Source organism: Lontra canadensis, unplaced genomic scaffold (genome assembly GCF_010015895.1).
Source record: "Lontra canadensis isolate GAN:19392208 unplaced genomic scaffold, GSC_riverotter_1.0 scaffold2, whole genome shotgun sequence".
NCBI classification, from domain to species: domain Eukaryota; kingdom Metazoa; phylum Chordata; class Mammalia; order Carnivora; family Mustelidae; genus Lontra; species Lontra canadensis.
In genome coordinates, this window is record NW_022630996.1 from 50,619,036 (window position 1) to 50,645,354 (window position 26,319).

The window sequence follows — 26,319 nt, forward strand, 5'->3', positions numbered from 1 at the left end:
GTTCAATTTTTAACTTTGGAAGAATCTCCATAACTGTTCTCCAGAGTGGCTGCACCAGTTTGCATTCCCACCAACAGGGCAAGGGGGGACGGTCTCTTTTTTCCATATCCTTGCTGACACTTGTTGTTTCTTGTGTTCTTGATTTTAGCCGTTCTGACAGATGTGAGGTAATAACTTATTGTGACTTTGATTTGCATTTCCCTCATGATGAGTGGTATTGAGCACTTTTTCATGTGTCTGTTCTCTGGCCATCTAGATGTCTTCCTTGGAGAACTGTATGTTCATATCTTTTGCCCATTTTTTAATTGGATTATATATTTGTGGGTGTTTAATAATTTCTTAATATATTTTGCCTACTAACTCTTGATCAGATATGTCATTTGCAAATACCTTCTTCCATTCCATAGATTGACTTTTAGTTTGGTAGATTGTTTTCTTCGCTGTGTAGAAGTTTTTTATCTTGATGAAGTCCCAGTAGTTTATTTTTGCTTTTGTTTCCCTCCCCTCAGGAGAATATGCCCAGAAAAATGTTGTGACAGCTAATGTCAGAGGTTAGTGCCTGTGTCCTATTCTAGGATTTTTATGGTTTCAGATCTCACATTTATGTCTATGATCCATTTTGAATTTATTTTTGTGTACGGTGTAAGAAAGTGGTGCAGTTTCATTCTTTTGCATGTTGCTGTCCAGTTTTCCCCAACATGATTTTTTGAAGAGGCTGTCTTTTCCTCATTGAATAAGTCTTTTCTACTTTGCCAAAGATTGATCACATACTCATGGGTTTATTTCTAGGTGTTCTGTTCTGTTGATGCGTGTGTCTCTTTTTTGTGCCACTACCATACTGCTTTGATGACTACAACTTTGTCATACAACCTAAGGTTTGGAATTGTGATCTTTGCTTTTCTTTTTCAAGATTCCTTTGGCTATTTGGGGGTCTTTTGTGGTTCCATACACGTTTTAGGATTGTTTGTTCCAGCTCTGTAAAAATTGCTGTTGGTATTTTGATTGGGATTGCATTAAATATGTAGATGGCTGTGGTTAATGTAGACATTTTAATAGTATTTGCTCTTCCAATCCATTAACATGGAATGTCATTCCACTTGTTTGTGTCATCTTGAATTTCTTTTATCAGTGTTTTATAGAGTACAGGTCTTTGACCTCTTTGGTTAGGTTTATTCCTAGGTGTCTTACTATTTTGGGTGGAATTACAAATTGGATTTAAAAAATTTCTCTTTCTGCTGCTTCATTATTGGTGTGTAGAAATGCAGCAGAGTTTTGTACATGGACTTTGTATCCTGCAACTTTACTGAATTCATTTATTAGTTCTAGCAGTTTTTTGGTTGTTTTGGGGTTTTCCTATATATAGTACTATGTCATCTGCAAATTGTGAATATTTTACTTCTTCCTTACCAATTTGGATTCCTTTTATTTCTTTTTGTTGTCTGATTTTTATTAGGACTTTCAGTACTATGTTAGGACTTTCAGTACTTTGTTGAATAAAAACAGTGTGAGTGGACATCCTTGTCTTATTCCCCATGTTAGGGGAAAAGCTCAGTTTTTTACCATTAAGGATGATGTTGGCTGTGGATTTTTCATAAATGGCTTTATTATGTTATGTTTCCTCTAAGCATTTTTTTAGGGTTTTTATCATAAGTGATGATGTAGTTTGTCAAATGCTTTTTCTGAATCTTTTTGAAATGATCATAAGGTTCTTATCCTTTCTTTTACCGATGTGATGTATCACACTGATTTGTGAATATTTAACCACCTTTGCAACACAGTAGTAAATACCACTTATTCGTGGTGAATTATATTTTTAATGTATTGCTGAATTCTTTGCTAGCATTTTGTTGAGGATTTTTGTTTCTATGTTCATCAAGGATATTGGACCATAGTTCTTTTCTTAGTGGTTTCTTTATCTGTATTGGTATCAAAATAATGCTGGCCTCATGGAATTGAATTAGGATCTTTTCTATTTGAATAGTTTGAGAAGAATAGGTATTAAATCTTCTCTAAATATATAGTAGAATTTGCCTGTGAAGCCATCTTGTCCTGGACTTCTGTTTTTTGGGAGTTTTTTTTCGATACTGACTGAATTTCTTTGCTGGTTTTTAGTCTGTTCAAATTTTCTGTCTTCCTTTTCAGTTCTGGTAGTTTTATGTTTCTAGGAATTTATCTATTTCTTTCTGGTTGTCTAATTTGTTGGCATATAGATTTTCATAATCTGTTATAATTGTTCATATTTCTGTGGTGTTAATTTTCTGCTCATTTGTGATATTATTTGAGTATTTTTTTTCTAGATAAGCCTGGCTAGAGTATTATCGATTGATTTTGTTGAAGAAATATCTCTTGGTTTTATTGATCTTTTTTTGTTGTTTGTTTGTTTGTTTGTTTTTTTAGTTTCTGTATCATTAATTTTTGCTCTGAACTTTATTATTTCCTTCCTTCTGCAGGTTTTAGATTTTGTTTGTTCTTCTTTTCCTAGCTTCTCTAGGTGGAAAGTTAAGCTTTTTGAGATTGTTCTTGCTTCTTGAGGTGGGTCTGTATTGCTATATACTTCTCTCTTAGAACTGCTTCTGCTGCATCCCCAAGGTTTTGGAGCATTGTATTTTCATTTTCATTTGTTGCCATATACTTTTTAATTTCTTCTTTTATTTTCTGATTGAACCATTCATTGCTTAGTAGCATACTATTTAACCTCCATGTATTAGTAGCTTTTCCAGATTTTTTCTTGTGGTTAACTTCTAGTTTCCTAGTATTGTGGTCAGAAAATATGAATGGTTTGACTTCAAGCTTCTTGAATTTGTTGAGACTTGTTTTGTGGCCCAATATGTGATCTATTCTGGACAATGTTCCAGGAGCACTTCAATGTGTATTTTCCTGTTTCAGGATGCAGTGTTCTGAATATATCTTTTAGATCCATCTGTTCCATTGTGTCATTCAAAACCCTTGTTTCCTTGTTGATTTTCTGTTTGGATGATCAATGGGGTCAAGTCCCTTACAATTACTGAATTATTGACTAGTTCCTTTATGTTTGTTTTTAACTCTTATTGTTTGGGTGCTCCTAGGTTGGGTACCTGAATATTTACAACTGTGTTGTACTCTTGTTGGGTTATCTCCTTTATTATTAGATGGTGTCCTTCTGTCTCTTGTTAAAGCCTTTGTTTTAAAGTCTATTCTGTCTGATACAGTGTTGTTACTCTGGCTTTCTTTTGACATCCATTTGCGTGATCGTTCTCCATCCCTCACTTTCAATCTGCAGGTGTCTTTAGGTCTAAAATGAGTCTCTTGTAGGCAGCATATACATGGGTCTTGTTTTTTTAATCCATTCCGTTACTCTGTCTTTTGATTGGAGCATTTAGTCCATTTATATTCAAAGTAATTATTGATAGATATGTATTCATTTCTGATTACTGATTATGGTTGTTCCTGAAGATTTTATCTGATCCTTTCTTGCTTTCTTTCATGTTACGTTGATTTTCTTTAATAATCTATTTGGATTTCTTTCTCTTGATATATGGTTACCATTAAATTTATATATAACCTCTCCTGCATATAGCAGTCTATGTTAAGTTGATGGTTGCTTAAGTTTGAACCCATTCTTTACTCCTTTCCTCCTGTTTTAAGTACATGTTGTCATGTTTTCCACTCTTTTATTTTGTGAGTTTCTTGACTGAGTTTTTTGTTTTTTTTTTTTTTTTACAGAAATACTCATTTTTACTGTTTTGTGTTTCCTACCTTCATACTGTCACTTGTGGTCTCTCCTTTTCCTTCAAGGAATTCCCTTTAATATTTGTTATAGCACGGTATAGTGCTCATGAACTCATTTAGTTGTGGTTTGTCTGGGAAACTCTTTATTTCTTTTTCTATTCTGAATGATAGCCTTGCTGTATAGAGTGTTCTTGGGTGCATATTTTTCACATTTAGCACTTTGACTCTATCATGCCACTCCCTTCTGGCTTGGGAAGGTTCTGCTGAAAAATTCCCTGGTAGCCTTATGGCTTTTCCCTTCTATGTTACTATTTTTTGTCTTGCTGCTTTAAAATTTTTTCTTTATATTTTGCCAAATTAATTGCATAATGTCTTGCTGTGGATCTGCTTTGTTGATTTTGTTGGGGTTATCTGTACGTCCTGCATCTGGATATCTATTACCTTCCCCAGATGAAGGTTTCAGCTATTTCTTAAAAAAAAAAATTTTTTTTTTTTTGCCCCCATTCTCTTTTTCTTCTTGGACTCTTGTAATATGGATATTACTACATTTAAGGGAGTCACTGTGTTCCCAAAGTCTATTCTCATGTTACATAGTTCTTTTCACTCTATTTTGTTCAGCTTGATTAGTTTCCATTACTCTGTCTTCTAGTTCATTAATTTGTTCCTTTCATGTATTGAGTCCTTTATCTCTGCTATATAATTCCTTATCTCTTTGTTAAGGGTCTCACTTATGTTTTCCATTCTTTTTCTCAAGTCTAGTGAGAATCCGTATGATCCTTGCTTTAAATACTCTATCCAGTGTGTGACATACCTGTTTCACTTAGATTCTGGCTATGGCCTTATCTTATTTCATTTGGGATAAATTTTTCTGTCTTCTCATCTTGTCTAAGTCTCTATGCCTATTTCTTTGTTTTAGGAAAATCAGCTACAACTCCTGTTCTTGAGGATAATGGTGTTAGGAAGAAGAGGTCCTGTAGTGCCCTTCTGTGCAGTGCTTCCTGTTCCCTACAGCCTGGTGTTTCTACGAGTGTCTCCAGTGTGTGCTATGTGCACTCAGTTGTTTTGTCCTGTCTGCTTTATCCTTCAGGCCAGTTTTCTATAGAGGCTTTACGTCTGCTGTGGGCAGGGTTTGGTTCTGGAACTGTGGCTTTTTCTAAGTAGGCGTGCTCTGGTCTGCTTGTGATGAGAACTGTTGTCACCAGTACTGGAACCTTGCAATGTTCTGCAAAGTTCCTGAGGGATTAGGCTGGCCTTCAGGGGGCAGGGCCCACTGTGCTGGGATTGAGGCAAGTGAGACTGGAAAGGGTCGTTCTACTGGAGCCCAGGGGAGTTACGGCTTGGTGTAAGCAAGTGAGGTATAGGTGCTGTGCTAGTTCCTGTGCTTATGCTGAGGGATGGGAGAGGGAGATGGGGCCTGCCAGGAGGGGTCTGTTCCTGGAGGGGTCTGTCACTGAACGCTGCCTCTCTGGGAAATGCTCTGAGATGAGCACCTTACTTCTCCACTGTGTGCCCAGGTTCTCTTCAGATTGCTATTTCTAAGCTGTCTGTCCATGGATTGTTGGTTTTGCCTTCTCCCTAAGAGCAGCTCAGTGCCCTCAGGGCTCTATCCCAGCCACACTGGCTGACCTTTAAAACTCCAGTCTTTAAGCTCTACTGGTTGCCAGAAGTCATGAAATTGGTCCCCTCTTGCTTTCCAAACCAATTGCTATGGAGATTCAAAACAGCATTTTACTACTACTTTTCCTGAAGTGAAGAGTTGGTTCTGGTCATTGTTCTTTATTATTTAACCCTTATAGGCTTCTCTAAGTGAAATTTAAAGCAAACTTTTCTAGAGAGTAGTGTGATTAATAATCTCAACAAGACACTGTAATTACAGGATAAGTTTATAAATAGCTACTTAACAAAGAGGTATTATACTTTGGACACACAGCTGGTTGAGTCCCCCCCACCCCCCAGCCTCTTCTGCTTGCTCAGATGTACCCAAACCATTAAAATACTAACAGATGCCAGCAGTAACATATTTTATCTAGATTTACATATGACATACAGTCCCAACCAAAACTTAATTTAACATGCTGACAGATCTTATCTTGGCAAAAGGAGCAGCATTTTTTTTTAAATATTTTATTTATTTATTTGACAGAGAGATCACAAGTAGGCAGAGAGGCAGACAGAGAGAGAGGGGGAAGCAGGCTTCCCGCTGAGCAGAGAGCCCAATGTGGGGCTCGATCCCAGGACCCTGAGATCATAACCCTGGTTGAAGGCAGAGGTTTAACCCACTGAGCCACCCAGGTGCCCCAAAGGAGCAGTATTTTTAAGTTTTCATAGTACCCCCATGGAATTTTAAAATAAGAGATTGCATTTATTTTCTACCATCATCCTTCAACTAATCTTTTAATATATTTAATTTTGTGGCTTAAAGCTGTTTAAAAAAATTGTTTTATTCTTTCTGGATTATAATTGTACAAACCCAAGAAAGCTTGTGCTATAAAAAAAGCCTCATGATGCCTCTTGTCATATGATGGTTTATGTAAACATGGGAAAATAGTGAAAACAGAAAATACTTTAATTTTTCAGTCACTTTAGTTAATAGTAGTTAAAAATAGTTAATATTCACATAAAAAATGTTTCCCATTTGTTAAATTTATGGATTTGATTTCTCAAATACAACATCTGTTGATTCAGAAACTTAGAATATTTTCTGAAAATAGTTTTTTCAGCATCACTGATAAAAAAGCAATTCTTTTATTATTAAGCATTTTTGAACAGGTAAATTATGAATCCCCATATGGCTGCCTTTGTTTGTTTGTAGGTAAGCATTTGAATCATTTTGTGCTTATACATTGAAAGTAGCTGAATATACTTGTAAATTGCTCTGACTGAAAGAAATAAAATAAAATCACATGTGAATAAAATAGATTTAGTGTTAATGAGAACTAGGAAGACTCATGAGAACTAGGAAGACTCTGTGATATTATGTGTTTTATGCATATGAAGAAACTAATGCCTTATTATTTTTGTGATTCATATTTACACTTAATATCATGGTAGTTTAAGTGCAATATATTTTTAATCTTCTTAATCAAATTGAAAGAATGAGAAACTTTAAATCAGGCTTTCTCCATCTGTAACTGGACAGTGTTCTGCATCTGTGGTATGTCTTCATCAGGTTTTTCTTGTTAAATATCCAGTGATGGCACCATTTATGTCATTAACCATGCTTTTTGAACAATGCAGTGTGACAGCTAAGATTTACGTAGAAACTATAATTTTTGATGTATCTGGCTTTTGACTGTGATTCTTTATTTTCCACATTTTCACATTAATACCATAACTTCTTTGTACATAAGTTTTTGTTCTTCACTGTCTTGAAAGTAATACTGTGAGTGTATCTTACGTGAATCTGTAAGAACATTTGCGTCAAGCTTTAATTAGTTAGAACAGGAAGGTTGCAATATAATTTAATAACAGTTTGGTTTCCTTGGAATCTTACTGTAAAAAATGTAAATTAGAAAGTTAAATATTTGGGTGAAGATTACAGAAAGTAGAGTGCACTTTAGTTTTATAATTTCTTTTATTTGTCACTAGTGAGATGTTAATTAAAACATAGGGAAGTTAATTTGTCATATTTAAAAACTTCTAAGGTCACAGTGAGTTACTAAGCAACTAGCTAAATAAGACTTGATAAGACAAAAGCCAGCCAATTATACTTGACTCTGATGGAGGTAGAATTTAAAACAACAAAAACTCCAAACAAGATGTTTATGCTTGAAGAACAATACTTTGTAAATATACTGGTGAGTCATTAGACTTTAAAAATTGTATTTCCTTTACATTTCTTTTAACTCAGAATATATACTTTGGAAAACAATATATATATTGCATCATTTACTTGGAAAATAGTAGTATGTTGCATGTAAAAACATGTTCAAGAGACAAGATGTCACGTTAACGCTCCTTACTTGTAGTTGTGAGGTAGGAAACTTAATCCTGATTTCAGTGACTCATTTAAAAATGTGGTGAAGATCTGATCTAACAAATCTTGAAAAAAAAAATCTCCCTGTGTATCATTACCATTGCCCTTCATTTGAAACATGTATAATCAACAGTAGAGATAACTTCTCTGAAGACCATTTTAACCTTTTAAAGTGGGTATGTGTGGTATCTTTTGCAAGTCTCTCTGTATCATTCCTGTTGCCCACTTGTCCTGTAGACATGGCTTGTTGGCTTTTTTCCTTTATTGGCCATATGCTGTCTCCCTCTCTATTCTAAAAGTTTCCTCTTTTAAGATGTTTAGGGAAACCTGAGGCCTTTTCCTATCTATTAAAATGAGACATGGACCTCAGGGCTCAGCAGTTGTGATTCTGTTTAATACTATTTTACAGTCCTTGCTGTGAGAGAGAAAATATACTCAGATTGGCTGTTGACTGAAGGAATTAAACAGGTGAATGGCAGATGACTGTCATTTTGAATGGTTTAGGACTGGAAACATCTTTTGGATGTGAATAACGTTGGATTTTATACAGTTGTTTATTTATCTAAGAATACTAAAATTTTGGCTTAAGTGGTCAGTGTAGTGAATAATGAGCGTTGATGAAGTCGTGGTGTTAGATCTAAGAAAACAATGCTGACCTGGATTTTTTTGGCCACTTGGTGGTGGAACTAACTGGTATTTAGATTTGCCTCTACTCGGTGATGTTTGAAACTTTTTTGTAAAACACACCATCCAGACCACTCTTGAGCTGTTACTGATTATTATTATTTTTTAATAGATTTTATTTATTAGAGGGATGGGGGAGGAGCAGAGAGAGGGAGAGGGACAAGCAGACTCTGCACTGAGCGCAGAGCTCGACGTGGTGCTTGATCCCAGGACCCTGAGATCATGACCTGAGTGGAAACTCATGACTGAGCCATCCAGGTGTGCTGAGTCCTTACTTATTATTCATTGTAGGCATATTTCTAGATATTCCTTGGTCCTCTTAGTGTGTCTCTGAGTCTTTCATGTGGTACAGAGAAGGGTGCACATGTTAGAAAACTTTAATATTACTGTTTTTCTGAAATTTAATGGGAAGACTCCAAATTTACATGTATTTTCTAATAGTTGGAGGAGACCCGTATAGTTCATGAATACTAACAGGTCCAATGTTCAAGGACAGTAAGAGGAACCTTAAAAGAGGACTATATTACATTATTATTTTTTTTTCAAGATTTTTATTTATTTATTTGTCAGAAAGAGAGAGGGAGAAAGCACACAAGCAGGCAGAGAGGCAGGTGGAGGCGGAGAGAGAGGCAGGCTCCCTGATGAGCAAGGAGCCTGATGCAGGGCTCGATCCCAGGACCCTGGGATCATGATCTGAGCTGAAGGCAGCGGCTTAACCCACTGAACCACCCAGGCATCCCCTACATTATTATTTTTTTAAAAGATTTTAATTATGTATTTGCCAGAGAGAAAGAGCACAAGTAGGGTAAGGGATGGGGGGAGAGGGAGAAGCAGGCTCCCCACTGAGCAGGGAGCCGTATATGGGACTCGATCCCAGGACCTGAGCTGAAAGCAGACACTTAAGTGACTGAGCCACACAGGCATCCCACATTATTAGTTTGACCTTATTCATAAACTTAAAAACCGTTATATGGTATCTCCTACTTCCTATAAAGGACTTTAGAATAATACTGGAATTAAATATTTTTGACATATTGTAAATGAATATATTTTGCCAGACCACATACCCATGAGTATATTATATACTAGTTTTTAGACTCATTTATAAACTTAAAAATTTATACATGATAGCTCCTGTTTCATATAGAAGACGTTAGAATAACACTAGAATTAAACATTTTTTGACAACATGTTGTACGTGAAAATATTTTGCTAAATCATGTATCCTAACAAAAGGTGGTTAAGTTTTAGATTACAAAACATATTAAACCAGGGGATTAAAAGCCCTGAAGAAATTCCATTGTACTTATGACTTCAATGAAGCTTGAGAGAATTTCAGGAGTTTGTCAGATGAAGCTGGTGATCTATTGAAAACATAGACATTCTGGCTATCATCCTAGGAGTCCTTTCCTGCACTCTCTAGGGTAGATGGTTGGAGTACTGATAATGTTTCTGACTCTCTGCCACTATCAACTCTGTGAAGAGCAAAGAAATTAACAGAGGCAGAGGACCATTTTCTGTTGGAAGGAAGAACTTCCATGTCTTTTCTCACTTTAATTTGGAACCAATAGTACGTAGTTGTACCATTGGAAAGTCTAGCACAAAATGACAACTGACCTTGTGAGAAGTTGTCCCCTATTTTATATATCTTCATGTGTTTCAGTAAATGTTTAATTGGTTTTGAGATTTGGGAATGTTGTCTCTCCAGTGCATTGTGAACCACTGAGGCAGCTGACTTCTAAGTAAAAGCATCTGAATTAGGGTTCTGTTGGAGAATATTCTTAAGTTGTTAATAAATATGCAAATGAGACTGTGGGTTTGATTTTTTTTTTAAAGATTTTATTTATTTATTTGACAGAGATCACAAGTAGGCAGAGAGGCAGGCAGAGAGAGAGAGAAGCAGACTCCCCCATGAGCAAAGAGCCTGATGTGGGGCTCGATCCCAGGACCCTGGGATCATGACCTGAGCCCAAGGCAGAGGCTTTAACCCACTGAGCCACCCAGGCGCCTAACAATGGAAAATTTTAGATTGAGTATTGGAAAATACTCCATATGCCAATATATACAATGCTAGTTGGTTCTTTCAATAATGTTCTGGTACATATATACTTATTTATTCATTTAATACCTAATACAGATTGTTCTAAAAACAGCTTAGAGCATTTGAAAAACTAAATAATTTTAAGGTGCTATTTTAAATACTTGTAAAGAATTTTTTGAATTGCTACTTTTTTTTCAAGTAGCTTTACAACATACTGTGGGTTTGATTTTGAAATGTTTACATGGTCTCTACTGTGATGGTGTAACATGGATAATATTGTTATGTTCTATTAAATAAGCAGCCATTGACAGTAGTGTGATCTTTTGTGACTGGGTAGGCATGTAACGAGCACTTCATTTCTATCACGTTTCAGTGACTCTAAGGTACAACTGATTGAAAGTGATATTTTTATACGAAGGGGTAAAGATAAATGCTATCAATAAAACTAGGGTAGAAAGTTTTATGACTTAGAAGCTTTATTTTTTTCATTTTAAAGAGAGCGTGTGCATGGTGGGGAGGGGCAGAGGGAGAGAGTAACTTTAGCAGACTCTTTCCGAGTGCATAGCCCAATGTGGGGCTCGATCACAGGACCCTGAGATCATGACCTGAGCTGAAACTGAGATAGACGCTTAACCAAGTGCACCATCCAGGTGCCTCTAAAAGTTTAGAAACTTTCATAAAAAATCAATTGAGTTCTGTATTAAGACATAGAATTTTATTATAATTGTTCTTGTGTAAAAAGACATAGGATTCTGGTTCTGGGTAAGGTGGAACAAGAATACCTTTATTCTCCCACTGAATGAAGCTGTAAAACCTGAACAGAGTAAATAGAACAGGTATTTAGGTATTTGAGGTTATAAATAAAGTAGTAGCAGGTAGAATAGTGAATAATACCCAACTTTCCGGCACTACGTAATGATCAGTGAATATTATCATTTTGTTCCTCTGCTATATCCTGATTTGGATCCAGTGTGGCCCAAAGCTGCCAAGTGAGCATTGGAGTAGGCAGAGCTCCAAGAAAAGCCCCCTGACTGTGGCTACACAGGCAAGAAGGGATCTCCTCATGTTCCAATAGTGAAGATTACCCTTTTTTTCCCCCTCCCTCCTCTAATGATTACCCCTCCAAGCAAACCTGTGGCTGCAGTGGCACTGACAGTGGCAACAATGGATACCCAGAGATTTATAAAATTCTGAGAGAAATGACATTGTTCTAGCATCAGGATTGCTGTGGCTTGAAGAGGTGGGGTGAACACTGCTGCTGTTCTTGCTGTCTTTCTTTTGCTCAACTTCGCTTCTGGGTATAGTTGTGGGAGGTGTGCAAAGTGGGATAAAGTCCCAGCTCTCTGGTAGAAGTGCTGGAAAGGGGTACACTAGAGAGATGGAGTGTACAGGAGAGACTTGTGCAAGAGAATATTACCTAGATATCCAGGATATAATCCAAGATGAGTGGGAATACAAAGAACTATGAAAATAGAAACTTAAATTGGGAAAGAACCATTTAGATGCTCATGTTGAGATGACACCAATGTTGGGAATTACCTGACAAATACTTTAAAGTCCTGATTATAAAGATGGTGCAAATAAGGGGAAATTCTCTTGAAAGAAAGGCATAGAAAATCTAAAGAAAAGCCAAATAGAAATTCTAGAACTGAAAAAAAAAAAATACATCAACCAAAGTGAAAAACTTACCAAATGGCTTAATAACAGAATAGAGATACCAGAGAAAGTTCCAGTGAAGGTAAGATAGATCATTGGAAAATTTTCAATCTGAGCTACAGAAGCCAGAGGTTGGGGGGAAAAAGAATAGTTCTCCAATGTCATGCATTGTTGGTGGTAAGGTAGAATGGTACAGCCAAGCTGGAATGCTATTTGAGAGTTCTTAAAGAGAAAAATGTATATTTACCATATGAGCCAGTATCCTTTTCCAGTGCATTTACTCTAGAGAAAGGAAACCTTACACCCACATAGAAAACTAAGAATGTTTTATGGCAGTTCTGTTCATAATCTTCAAAAGTATTTAGCAGTCAAAATGTTCTCCTTTGGATGAATTGATAAAATGTGGTACATCCGTATAATGGAGTACAACTCAGAAATGATACAAACTGTCAATATGTCAAATAATTTAAATCTCAGAGTAATTCTACCCAGTGCTGGATGATATTCTCAAAAGGTTACATTTTGAATGATTCCATGTGTGATAGTCTGAAAGAGACTGAACTATAGAAACAACAAAAATCAGAGTTTGCCCACCTTGCAGCAAGGGTGAATACAGAAATGACATGAGGGATTGAACAGCTTGGTATGCTGATGTGGTGGTTACACAAATTCATAATGTGTTAAATTTAGGGAAATGACACAGGGGTAATTGTAATGCATATCCATGCAGAGAAAGTTAGACATCAGTATATCTTCATTTGGCCCTGAAGGGTAACATTTCTAAGATGCTATTTAAATTTCAGGAATGTTACACAGCGGAAACATGGGGCTTTTAATTAATGAAATAAAGTAAGTGTTGGAAGTTTGCCAGGTACTTAATTAAAAGCAATGAAGAAAATATTATATTTTCCCCTACTATAATGTCATTTTTTATTAAAACCTCTTAGGCCTTAGCATTTGGAAGAGAAGGATTTGCTAGAAACTGCAGAGAATCTTGTTTATTCCATGAATATATGAGACTACCATTTGACATGTGTGGCTTCAGTTAAAAAAAGTGGGAAAACTCCTGAATTAGGAAATTACTTATTTTGCTTATAGGTTATATCAGCATGTGAAATGTTTGAGGTTTTCATTCTAGACCAGATTGCCTGGTTTGAATCTTGACTCTTCAGTTTGTTAGCCGAATATAATCCCAGGCAAATCATTTAAATCTTTACCTGTAAGGAGCACATGATAATTCTGCCTGCATCGTAAGATTTTGGTTAGAATGTACGTTTATTATAATATTTTACATAATATTTGTGAATTACCCAGTGAGAAATCATCCAGTGTTTGGCTGAGTTACTCTGGGGCTCAATTTTTCTTACTGAAAGGGTGCTAATATCATTTATTTATTAGTAACAGCACTTTTATGAACTAGAATTTAAAGGACTCTGTGGTAAGTTGAATTTGTAATGCTTAGCACTCTGTGAATAAAAATAATGTTCTTGTTATCGATACTTTTAGCTTTTTACTTAATTTACTATTTTTTAAAATTATTCTTATTTTATTATTGTTATTTTTTTAAGTAGACTCTACACCCTGCATCAAAGGTCAGATGCTCTACTGACTGAGCAAGCTAGGCACCCATAGCTTTCCTCTTAATTTAAATGTTTAAAAGTTTAACCATTGTTTTTAACAGTTTGTTAGGTATCCTTATATGATATACTGAAGACCTTTATCTTGTCCCTTGATCTAATAGAAAGATACTTCCTGAATGAATAAAACTATAGATGAAAGGACTGGTGTGTTTACATAAATATTTTTCTACTTCTGTTTTTTAAAACGTTTTGCTGTCAAACCACAGATAACAGAAATCCAAGCCAGATCTGTAGCTTAAAGAGTAATGTGCTTATCTGTGTAATATCACACAGATCACGAATAAAAGTTTGCCACTCATACCAGAGGCTTTTTCTTTAATTTTACCCAGTTAAAACCTGTTCCCTCCTCAAAAGTAGTAGCTATCAAGATTTTACAGCAATTTTCTTACTTCTTCTGAGCTTTATCACTCAGATTTACATTTCTAGACACTATGGTTTTGGGGTGTGTGTGTGTGTCTGTGTGTGTGTGTTGAAAAGACCTGGTAAGTCTCACTTACTCTACAGGTTCCCCATCCTTTTATTCCTTTTATTTTGCTTACGCATTGTCTCTTGCTGAACCCAACCCTTTGATCTGTAGATTTTTGTCCTATTTTGAATTTTGAGGAGTATATTCTTGCTTGGTGCAATTAGGCTTTTTTTTTTTTTTTTTTTGGTCTTCTACAAAGTGACAGCTGGTTCTAGAAGCTTAATCAGATTTAGTTTCCTCTCTTTAGTAAGACTAGAGGTGGTATGAGTTTTTAATTAGGAGATACCAAATGTCTAGCTATCTTTTATTTTCTGATGATAGCAGCCATTGATATTCATTGCCTAGATTTGTTATACATAGTGGGTGTGGGCAAAATCATGACATTTTAATATGATTAATTTATTTTCATACATTAGTAGAGGTACTTTCACAACACTTCTCATCTACAGTTTACCTACAGAGGGTACAGCTTACATAGAAAGATAAATATTCATTTTCCTTTCTCAGTATTCAGATGAATCAGTTCATTCTGTCATCCTCCAAACCAAGTATTTTTTTTTTGTACGTGTGTTTATGTAAAGATGAAATGCTTCATAAATTTGTACTGATACTTCCAGTTCAATATTGTATTTTACTTCCACCCCAGTGAGAATTCTGGTTCTCAAAGATAGAGGAATTAATAGAATATTTTATGATCATTCAGATATTTTATGCAGCAGTGTACCCTCTAGGTCTCAAAGTATAGATACCATCAACCAAGATGATTTTTGAAAAGATTTACATAATTTTTTTTACATATTCCATTCACTCCTATTGCATTTTCTTGTTTATAGTGTATATTTTCAGATTTACAGCCAATTATATACTGTATTCAGTTTTAGACCTTATTTAGTCATAGTTATGAAAGAACGATGTCCCTCAGTCATTCTATATATATTTCTCTAGTCTTCGGTTGTCTGAGGACTTAAGTTCTAGCACATTCCTCAAACAATACTAACAGGAAAATAATCTACTTCATTCAAGTTGATAACTGTGTGCTTTATACTTGAAAGTCAATTTTGCTGAATATAAAAACTTGGCTCATAATTTTTTCCAGTGAATAACTTAACAATCTTCCTTTGTTTTTATTGAATAAATTCTGATTATCTTATTACCTCCATTATCTTTATTCTTTTGTTTAGGTGACCAAAGGAATGATTTTTTGTTTTTTTTTTTAAGTCTAGTAACTTTACTAGAAAATGTCTTTGTATTGGTTTTTATTGGTAAATATTTGGAGATATTTATATGTGATATGCTTGTGTGTGTTTGTTTAAATAAAAATTTCAGTATTCTTTTGTTCATGGATTCCTATTATGTTTATGTTGGACCATCTTTACCCAAGTTCAGTATTTGTCACTTTATATTGAATCTTTATTTCTTTTTTTAATTTAAAAATATTCTTTGTTTTTCCCTTTTTATCTGAAATTATCTTTTTTTTTACCTGTATCATATTCTGTATAGTCCTCAGTTTGAAAATAGTCTTTTATTTTAAATTCTTTCCTGATTGCTGCCACTTAATTTACAAGCTTTTGAAATTCTAAGTTACATAGTTCTTTAATGTTTGATTTCATTGCCTTAATGTTTTTTGGCTTGTAAAAGAATACATTGCAATTTTAAACGGTTTGCTAAGCATACCTTTTTGGCATATGTTTATTATTTTTAGAAGTGTTTTTCTGCTCTTTATTTCTTTATAAAAGTGATATGTAGGGATTGACTTGGATAATTTTTCATTACTAATTTGTATTTGCCTTTTTACAAATACACCAGTCATACTGGCTTAGGGACCACTCTAATTGTCCTTAATTTAATCTCATTTTATCTCTTAAAGTCCCTGTCTCTAAATATAGTTATATTCTGAGGATAGTGAGGATTAGAAATCCCACAGTGACTTTGGTAGGGAACAAAATTCAGCCTGTGACAATATGTCTTAGTCATCATCCTAACACAGAGCCTGGAAATTATTAAGTTTTCAATACCTTCTTGTTAGTGCCCTATGTTAAAACCTTGGGTGTGGGGGGTGGTACTGGGTATTGGAAAATTAAAAGTTAACAAGTACATTTTAGTTTACTGAGTTTAAGAGTTAGTGATTTTGTGGGAGAGGAAAACTAATAAATGATAGAATACAAATTAAAAATTTTAATAAAAATAAAATAAAAGTGCAGAATGATGTGAAAGGGAAAAATTACCCTTTAGGATAGTAATTTCATATAGATTTGAGTTTGAAAGCTAGAAATTTACAATTACATGGCTCTCTGACTTTGGGCGGCTTATTAGCTTTATAGACTCAATCATAAAATGGGGAGAATAAATCCTGCTTCTTATGATGACAAAAAGAAAAAAATGTATAAAAGTCTCTTTTATACATTGTAATCTAGTAAAAAGTTAAGACAATATTAAAACTACTTAGTATGGCATAAATACATAATAAGCAGAATAAATGCACTGATACCAAAATGATTGCTGCCTAGAAGGATTCTCATGACTCTGTTGCTGTGTACCATATGAATATCAGTTTTGTTAATAGGCTAATTAGAGCCAAGATACATGCACATTTCTATTTCTGAAACTCAGCACTAAACGGTCTCTCCTTCAGAGCACTGAGATTCAGTAACACAGTGATTCATACCTGGATATGAGGAGAATCCTGACTGTGTGCTCACATGTGTTTCAGAGAGAGATCTTTACGTATCAGAATTGTGGGTTTGGAGATGTGGGGGATACTGTAATTTCAAAAAAAAAATCTCCCTGGTTTGTTATCTTCCTATTCTTTCTTTCCCTCCTGCTGCTCCCTACGCCCCCAACCAAAAAACATCTAAAACACTAACCTGTGTTCCTAAAGCAGATGATGCTTCAGGAGGACCTTTTTGGAGAATTAGACAATGACATTAATGGTATTGCAGGTAGGGGATATGTGTACATTTGTCCAAAGATCAAGGTATATCTAGGTGGTATGATCTGGCTGAAGAGTAAGGTATGTTGCCCGAGGCATGGGTGTTCATTTATTGCCTCTTATAGAACAAAAGGAGGTGGGAGTTTTGTGATGAAGACTTGGAAATAGTTTTCTGTTGAAGTATGCTTAGGATTATTTGCCAATGTATTTGTCAGGGTTCTCCAATGAAATAGAACAAACGGGATACACAAACGCACAACACATACATGAATTGGCTCATGTGACTGTAAATTATGTTGACAAGTTCAAAATCTACAAAGCCAGTGTCACAGTTCAAGCTATAAGGCTGGCAGGCTGCTGTAGAACCAGGAAAAGCCAGTATTTTGGTTCTAAGATGATTAAGCAGGAAGTTCCTCTCTTAGACCTGGCAGGCGAAATCTTTGTTCTATTCAGATCTTCAACTAATTGGATGAGGCCCATCCACATTAGCGAGGGCAATCAACTTTACTTACTTTACCAGTTTAAATGTAAACCATCTAAAAATACCCTCACAGAAACACCCACATTATGTTTGACTAAATATTTGAACACCCCATTGCTCAGTCAAGTTGACATATAAAATTAATCAGTATAGTCAATAAAGTAAAATCAAGGTGTACCTTATTTTTAGTATAATTACTATTGACAATTATATGTATACCTTAACCCTTTAAAAGTTCTCAACATGGGGATGGGATATTAACTGAAAATTTTGTGTTTATTAATTAATGCTTACAGCTTTTTTAATACTAACCTGTAGACTACAGGTCATGTTACATTGGAATTTTCTATTAAGTCACATTGAGTTGTGCAATACCTGGATACTGTATGTAAATAGTTTTCAATAAACGAAAGTATGTGTTTAAAAAAAAGATTTTTGGGAGGAAAATTACCCTTCAGGTTCAGGTATTAAAATACCTCATTTGTCACAACCATCCTTTTAGGAAGAATTTAAGAAGATACTGTATAAAGGAGTGCAGTGACTAAAACTTAGAAGTTAATATTGGCAATAAGGTTGACAGGTCAGGTATGATCTGAATTTAATTCCAGTATTTTTCTAATTTATCTTTGTATCTTTTTGGGGGGCAAGAACAAAGATTGGATTCTTGTAATAGAGTTTTTATGATTCCGGGAAGCAGAATGATTTTATGGTCCTCCCCCATGCTATTGTTGTGTTTATTTTAACCTGGAACAATTTCTAAGAAGTGGTTTACTAATAGTTAGAAAAACAGAGTAACATTTCTAAAGACTCCTGTTTTTGATGATTTCATTATTAACCTCAAGGAAGTTGTTAAATTCTTTGCTTTGAGAAATAATAAATATTAATCATATTTGGAAAGTTTTGTGCTTCTTGTGCTTAATGAAAAAATGAATTTGAAATATTATGTATTTTTTTCCTCTCTCAGTTGGGGGATATTAGAATAAGTGTGGAATTGAGGAGTTTGAATTTATTTGAGCCTTGCTTCTCTAGCTACATTCTTTCCAATTTCAAGTCTCCGCTTGCTTTGCACATGTATAGTCACTGCTGTTATCTATTGTTGGTGAAGATCTTAAGTACATTAACATTCCCAATTAGGGTTGTCTGTGTATATTTGTGGGATTATTAGTAGACATCACATGAGATGCTTCACCCTTGATCTAATGGGTAAACTCATATATGAATGATCAGTAGGTATCCATTTTAGTTTTAAGTTCAGGGATGAAAACATAGGACTGTTACTCAAGTTGTGTATTTCATTGTTATATAGAAATACTGCATTTAGGGTAAATATTAAAACTTGAGAGCTATTAGTGGGACAAAATTGAGATGGATTTTTAAAATTTATTTAAATTCAATTACCATAAAATATATTATTGGTTTCAGAGGTAGAGATAAGTGATTCATCAGTCTTATATAATACTCAGTGCTCATTACATCACCTGCCCTCTACCCAGTTACTCCAGCCCCCTCCCCTCTAGCAACCCTCAGTTTGTTTCCTATGATTAAGAGTCTCTTATAGTTTGTCTCCCTCTCTGATTTTACCTTGTTTTATTTTTTCCTCTCTTCCCTATGATCCTCTGAGTTGTTTCTTAAATTCTACAAATGTGTTTTTTTAAAAACGATTTTACTGTTTGAAAGAGAGAGAGAGAGTGCACACTTGTATGCATGAGTGTGAGCATGGGAGAGGAGCAGGGGAAGTGGGAGAAGCAGACTCCCCACTGAGCAGGGAGCTAGAGGACTTGGGGCTGGATCCCAGGACACTGAACTCATGACATGAGCTGAAAGGAAGGGTCCAATGCTTAAGGGACTGAGCCACCCAGGAGCCCCCCTCTCTTTTTCTTTAAATAAACACTGAGATAATTAAGACCACAGGAAACATTTGAAGTGAGAGATGAGTCATATCTTTAGTCGACAAAAAGAATTTTAATTTGTAATTTTTGTTGAATCCATGTGATTGTAACAACATTTATTATGTGAACACTTATTAAGGATTTACTTGGAGTAGGCACTCTATGTACTTTAGGTATATTAACTCATCTAAATATCATCAAAATCTCATAATGTTGGGTCGTTTATTCCATGTTTCCCTCATTTCTTTTATATTTATAAATTCTGTGTAGAAAGTTCAGCTCTACAACAACAGCAATTTCTTAGCATACTGTAGATGAAGACTACATATCTTTTGAGAGTGTGCATGCAGGGTTAACAAAGGTGAATATTATTAGGTCATATGTTTTTGATTCAGATCATGTCAAAGAGGTCTAACAAATTTGAAGAAAATTGGTTTAGCTCTTTTCACTTGTGGTAACACTTAAACGGGCAGGAACTCAACTGTATTTACCAAATTGAGAGGAATGCTAAGGAAATTGCGATATTCACCCAGGGCGCTAGGTGGCACAGTGAGCTGAACACAGCAGCTATTGTCTAGCCAGACCTGGGGATCTGCATGGGAGATGGGTTTTTATTGGATTCCTAGGAGACTCCAATAAATGTAGGAGGATTGAATTGTCAAGCCAAATAGCCATCACTTCTAGTTAGTCCTTTCCAAATGCATACTAAGATGGCTTATTTCTGTCGCTCACACAATTTTCTGGTTAGCTACCTACATGAAGTTGAATACCTACCTTTATTGATGGGTGGTAATGGGTCAAGGACTTAGCAGTGCAAACTCCAAGTGATTTCACTGGCCTGAAGGTAAAACCTTCGTAGTTAGACAGTTACGAATAGCAGTTAAGCCTTGATTTTAGTATACTAGCACTTTGTTCCATTTTCTGTTTGAAACTTAATATATGTATTTTTTTTTTTAAATCTCAGAAAGAATTTCACAACACATTTGCATAATTATGGACACAAAAGAAGATGAGAATCATGTAGGCCATCATCTTGAAAAAATACTAAAAAATGAATTAAATGTAAGTATTCAGAGGTTGACTTTCATGACCTCAAAAAGTTGAGTTCCCTTTATTCCCCATTTTTGAGCTGATGAACTTCTTAGTTAAATTCATACCTAATCAGGCTAAGGAAGTGGAAGAAGGAGTAGTAAATGTGAGGAGGTCCATGGAATTATTTGTAACTTTTACCACTAACAGCTTGGTCTGTTTACTTCATTGACAACTTTTTGTCCTGAAATGTTTTGTTGGACAAAATGATTTTACTTAAGTCATTTCCCTGTTTCTTTTAAAATGTGTAACCATTTATTAGGGCTTGTGATGAACAAGTGACAACCTTTCACATTCAAATTCTACTTAAAAGCCAAAGGAAAAAGTTCATTTTAGTTAATTTTATCATGATAGTGCAGTTAGAAAGGGGATGGGCTGTGTTAGTACTGTCTGTGCTCAGATGGTAGCTTTTTTACTGCTTAATTTCCAAATAACTATAAAGTTTGAATTTAAAGTTTAAATTTGAATAAAATTTCAAGTACTTCAGAAAGCATCTGGCTTGTAGTAAATTTCTGGTGAAGATTAAACTGTAATAATTAAACTTTTGATGATGAGACAGATGTGTTTTAAGTAATTAATCCTATTAGTTTCCAAACTGTAGTCCTGATTTAGATATACGAACGTAAAGCACGTAGATCCCTGGAATATATAAAAATTTAGTGAACAGTAGTTTGGGATTAGTTCTAGAATCCAAATTTTTACACTTGATATTAGCCAAAAGGCTGAGAAGAGATAGAATCCAAATTTTTAACAAGGTCCTCCAGGTGGTATTCATGGCACTTGATGCCAAATTCTACCAGTAGCACTTGGAGCAACAACCCAAAGCTGAAAGAAAATGATCACCATATCCAGTGTCTCCTAGGTACAAATGTTATACTACAATATACTCTTCTTTTTTGCTTCTATCCATTGACTTTTTGGACATTTTCCCTTCATCCTTGGAAATTTTAGCATCTTGTGCTCTCTGCTTTCTGCCTCAAGTTCACCTGTTAAGAATCTATTCTTAAATTCCATTCCCTAGTTGGACAGCTGCGTCTTGCAGAATATTTTACTGTTGGTAACTTTCCACTCTCTGACCCACTGAAGCACCCTTTTTGCCTCAAAAATAATCTTTTACCTTTGGGTAATCTCTTTTCTTCTTTATCCAGTCAATGCAGAAGTCACTGAGATGGAACCGTGAAAGAATATTACTGGAACTCTGGCTATCAGTCAATCCGAAGTTTAGAGCGTTGGGTTTTCATACTCTTGCTGAGTACCCAACTGTTGTATTCTGTGTGACTAATTCCTTTATTGATCTTTCTGGTATTGGACCCTGCAAGAAGTCCTTTTGATTACAATTATTATAGTACTCACTTTCTTTTGCTTCTTTTTCTGTATCTGTTTAGTGATGAAACACTAATTTAATACTAAATACTGTGTGTATTTAGGGATACACACAGTAGTACATGACTGGCCTGGTGTGATTTATTCATCACTCTGACCTCTTTTTCCTTTTTCTGTCCTTACCTTTTTCATTTCCAGAGATCTTCATCTTCCTATGCATTGGGTCCAGTCTGCATATTGCCATCATCTTAACTGTGCTGACAAAGTAAATACTAAGGCTATTTTGTAACTTCTTACTAGAATGTTTTGTCATTCCATATCTTTTGCTAACTTGCCCCTGCTCATATTCGAATTTTAAAGGAAACTCGGGTTCCCCATCTTCTCCCTTTCTTTTGGCTACATTTTGTTTTATACCACTTCCTTGCCTAGTTTAGTTGTCATGTTCTAGCACTTAAGTGGATCATGGATCTTCTACCAATATCCTCAATTCCCTTGTCCTTCAAATGTACCCCTTTGGTTAAAACTTCATCTATTAGTCTAACTTTTAACTTCTCTAAGCCTTGACTTAAACTTCATACTGCTAGAGAAAATTAAAAGCAGAGCAGATTGTTGCCATTAAAAAATACTGGTCTCCATTCTCCAGGGGGCACAGAATATTTTAAAGCAAGTATACTATGATTGCATATTCAACTGCCCATTTCCTCTGTGAATTTTTTAAACCTCCTGAACTTTGCTCAGGTTTTCTTAACCTCACTGTTGGTATTTTGAGCTAGATAATTCTTTGTTGTGAGACCCTGTCTTCTGCCTTGCACACTGTTTAGCAGCATCCTTGGCCTATACTCACCAGGTGTACCTCGTTGTAGCAAGTAAAACATATCCAGCTATTAGTAAATATGGTCTGGATGGGGCAAAATCCCCTTTCTGTTCAGGAATGCTGGTCCAATCTTACTATCTTCACTGGTATTGTTAGACACGGTCTTGTCTCCAACTTCAGAGCATAATTATGCACTCCCACATGGCAACATCCCTGTCTTCTTGACTCTAAACCTCTGAAGAGTCCTACATCAGTAGCCATGCTCTTACTAAGACTGTTTCCTCTTCAGAGCTCTCGTTCTCCTACCTCCACTTTACCCCATTGCCATCAATATCCCAGCATATTCAAGTTCCTTCCACTAACTGAATTTAAACAAAACAAAAAATCCTCTTAACTCAGGTTACCTTGAAGCCATCCTTGATTAGAATAATTTAACTTCTCATTCGTTATTTCACTGTAGCCTGATTTCCAGTCCCACCTTCCCCAGGATTTACTCTCAGCACTATCCTCAGTGACCCTTTGGGCAGTCCACAAGACATTGATCAGTCCTTACCTTGATGTATTGCAGCACTTGACCCTCTTGTCTAATACTTTCTTCCAGAAGGAATCTCATCCCATTTTTATAACATATTGTCTTAACCTCCTTTTTTGTCTGTGGCTTCCTCTCAGTTTTGTTCATAGGATCCTGTTCATAAATTTTAGGTTTTCCTACATAGGTGAGTGGTTTTCTCTGTAAAACCATGATGATGAGTTCATATATTGTCTGCTTACTAGAGATAAAATCATTCTCTAGCCCTGTGTTTAATTATTCACCAGCCTGTGTTTCAGATTTGTAAATTCAATTAGAAGTTCCTTAGACCCTTGAACTTCCATGTTAGAGATAGTTAATATTTCACAAATTCTTGTTCAAAGCAGTTGTCTTCCAAATGCTAAGGTTTCAGCCTCTGACATGTGTACATTTTGCCTAGTCCCTTAAATCTGGTGTAATATTTCACCCATTCTCCGTTTCACCCGTGAAGCAAATAAAATTCCAAAACAGGTTTTGTGAGACCTAAGTCTAGGCACAGCACAGCCAGTTGGCCTTGGTTCAGGGTCTTTAATTTGATTGTCATCGAGCTGTCCTCTGCAGGCTGAGGCTGTGGTCTCACCTGAACCATCCATGTCCAAGTGGATCTGCTCCCAAGCTTATGCAAATAGTTGTTGGCAGACCTCAGTCCCTTGCCGTGTGGCCTTGCCCACAGAGCTGCCTCACAGCACGTTATTCAGGATTGAAGACATGGTCTTTTCTTAACTTGATCTTACAAGTAAAACCCCATCACTTGTGTCCTCTTGTCTTCATTCAAAGCAAGTTAATATATCCAACCCAAACTCAAGAGGAGGGGAATTCTGTGAGATTGTGAATATTGAGAGGTGGCGGAGTTGTTTGTGGATCTCTTTTAGAAGTTGTCTGCCACAAACATAAATTTGTTACTAAGTTAGAAAAGAAAATACCCACTACTGTGGCCATCCTAGCCTCCTGTACATGTGACGCAATACTATATCTAAGTCTGAGTCCTCTCTATTAGAAATCGTTAACCAAACCAAACTATAATTCCTTAGTTAAGTAAATGGAAACCCAATCTGTTTGATATGAAAACTAGTCCTTAGAACTTGAGTTTATCAGATATTCTATATGACAAAGACCAAAGTTGATCAGAAACATCTGAATAGTTTTCAAATCAGTGACCGACAAATGGAGCTGACTAGCCAAAACCAGCAGCCTAAGGACATATCCTAAACAAGGAATGAGTTTAATCTCTTGAATTAATTACAGTTCTATACAATATAAACCAGTCTAATAAATTTTCAAATTCTAATAGGGAAAATACTCAATGACTACTTTGTTTAGATTTTTATGTTGATCATTCTATAATATAACCCTAGGTGCCCTGTTGTGTAATCTGATAAAACATACTAAATATTGACTTAATTTTAGAAGAAACGAGTCCAGAAAAGAGAAAATAGTCTACACATATTGTTCACAGCTTCAGAAATAGTTTATGAGCTTCTGCTAGGCTTCCTTTCTGTATTTTTTCTTGTCCTTTGCTACTCCCTCCCTCTGTCACCCTTTTTTGTTTTTTATTTTTTGTTTTAAAGATTTATTAATTTTAGAGAGAGCACATGTGATCTCAGGGTTAGGTGACTTGGGGGAGAGACCAAGAAGCTCAAGGATGAGCTCCCCGAGCATGGCGCCTAACATGTGGTTTGACCTGATAACCTTAAGATCATGATTTGAGTCAAAATCAAGAGTTGGATGCCCAACCTACTGAACCACCAGGTGCCACTTATGATGATGGAAATTTTCAATTACATACTTAAAAAGCAAGACCGTTATTATGAACTCTCATGTACTTATTACTTAGCTTCAACAATTACCAACTCATGACCAATCTTGTTTTCTCTCTACTCATTTACCACCCCTCAATTATGCTGATGAAAGTTTCAGCTATCCTATCTTTTCATCTGTAAATATCTCAGTATGTATATATACAAAAAGATTCCATCTTTCAAACTGTAATCATAATTACACTCTAAAATATCCATACTCATGCCTTAATATCTTCAAATGTATAGCAATTCACTTTTCTCCAATTGTGCTATGTATTTTATCCTTTTTGTTTCCCATTTTTTGGAATAATTGTATCTTTCAATGTACCTTTCATTCTCTTTCAAAATTGTCCACAAACTGTCACCTGGATGGCTCTGTTGGCTAATCACCTGCCTTTGACTTAAAGCATGATCTCAGAGTCCTGAGATCAAGCCCTGTATCAGGCTTTCTGCTTCTACTTCTGCTTCTCCCCCTGCTTGTGATCTCTCATAAATAAATAAAATAAATATATAAATAAATTTGTCCACAAATAACCATTGATTTGTATGTCTCTTAAGTTTCTTTTAATCTATAGCTTTTATCTCTATTTTTTTTTTAAATAGATTAGATTATCTCTTAGAAATGCCCACATTATGGGCTTTACTGATTGCAACCGTATGGTGTCACTTAACATGTTTGTCTGTCACCTGTATATTCTGGAAATTATAGTAATGTCTAGATGTTTGTTTGGATTTGGATTAAAGTTTTTCTTTGGCAAAAAATAATTTTTTTTTTTCAAAGGTGGTGATGTATGCTTCTCCCAAGAAAGTACATAAGTTTGGTCTTTTGAATTTCTTTGGTGTAGGCAGACACCAGTGCCTAGAATCATTATTATTATGGGATGCAAAATGATATGAAGTGAAATGCAAGAAAGTGGAATTGTGACTTCTGTTCTTGACAGTATCATTGGGGTTTTTATTCTTAAAGATTATACATAGAGTCATGATTTTAAAATATATTTGATGTGATTCAATCCATAGCAGTTACACTTTTACTAGTGCTCAAATGGTCCAGTTTTGGCTATTCATTAGAAGCCTCTTCAAGTTAGCTTTAGTCCTTTTCTTATTATGCTAATATTTTGATAACTTTCCCACTTTCTGGTCTGACCTTGTGTTCTAGATTCACAATGACCTCTAGACTGATTTCCTGACCAAACCTTAAATCAACCAATTCTCTAGCTGGCTGCTACTAAATTGGTTATTGTTTCTAGTTTTTA

General features: G+C 35.4%; 1 protein-coding gene across 2 annotated transcripts in view; it reads left to right on the plus strand.

Annotated features, from left to right (window-relative positions):
* CRPPA (CDP-L-ribitol pyrophosphorylase A) overlaps window positions 1-26,319 on the plus strand; it is a 289,217-nt gene that overhangs the window by 107,340 nt on the left and 155,558 nt on the right. The window contains exons 6-7 of one of the 2 annotated variants that reach the window (XM_032873929.1): window positions 510-551; window positions 20,435-20,532. In XM_032873929.1, coding sequence (XP_032729820.1) covers window positions 510-551; window positions 20,435-20,532 — 140 coding nt within the window. The remainder of the gene's footprint in view (window positions 1-509; window positions 552-20,434; window positions 20,533-26,319) is intronic. The other variant, XM_032873920.1, reaches the window with a different exon arrangement.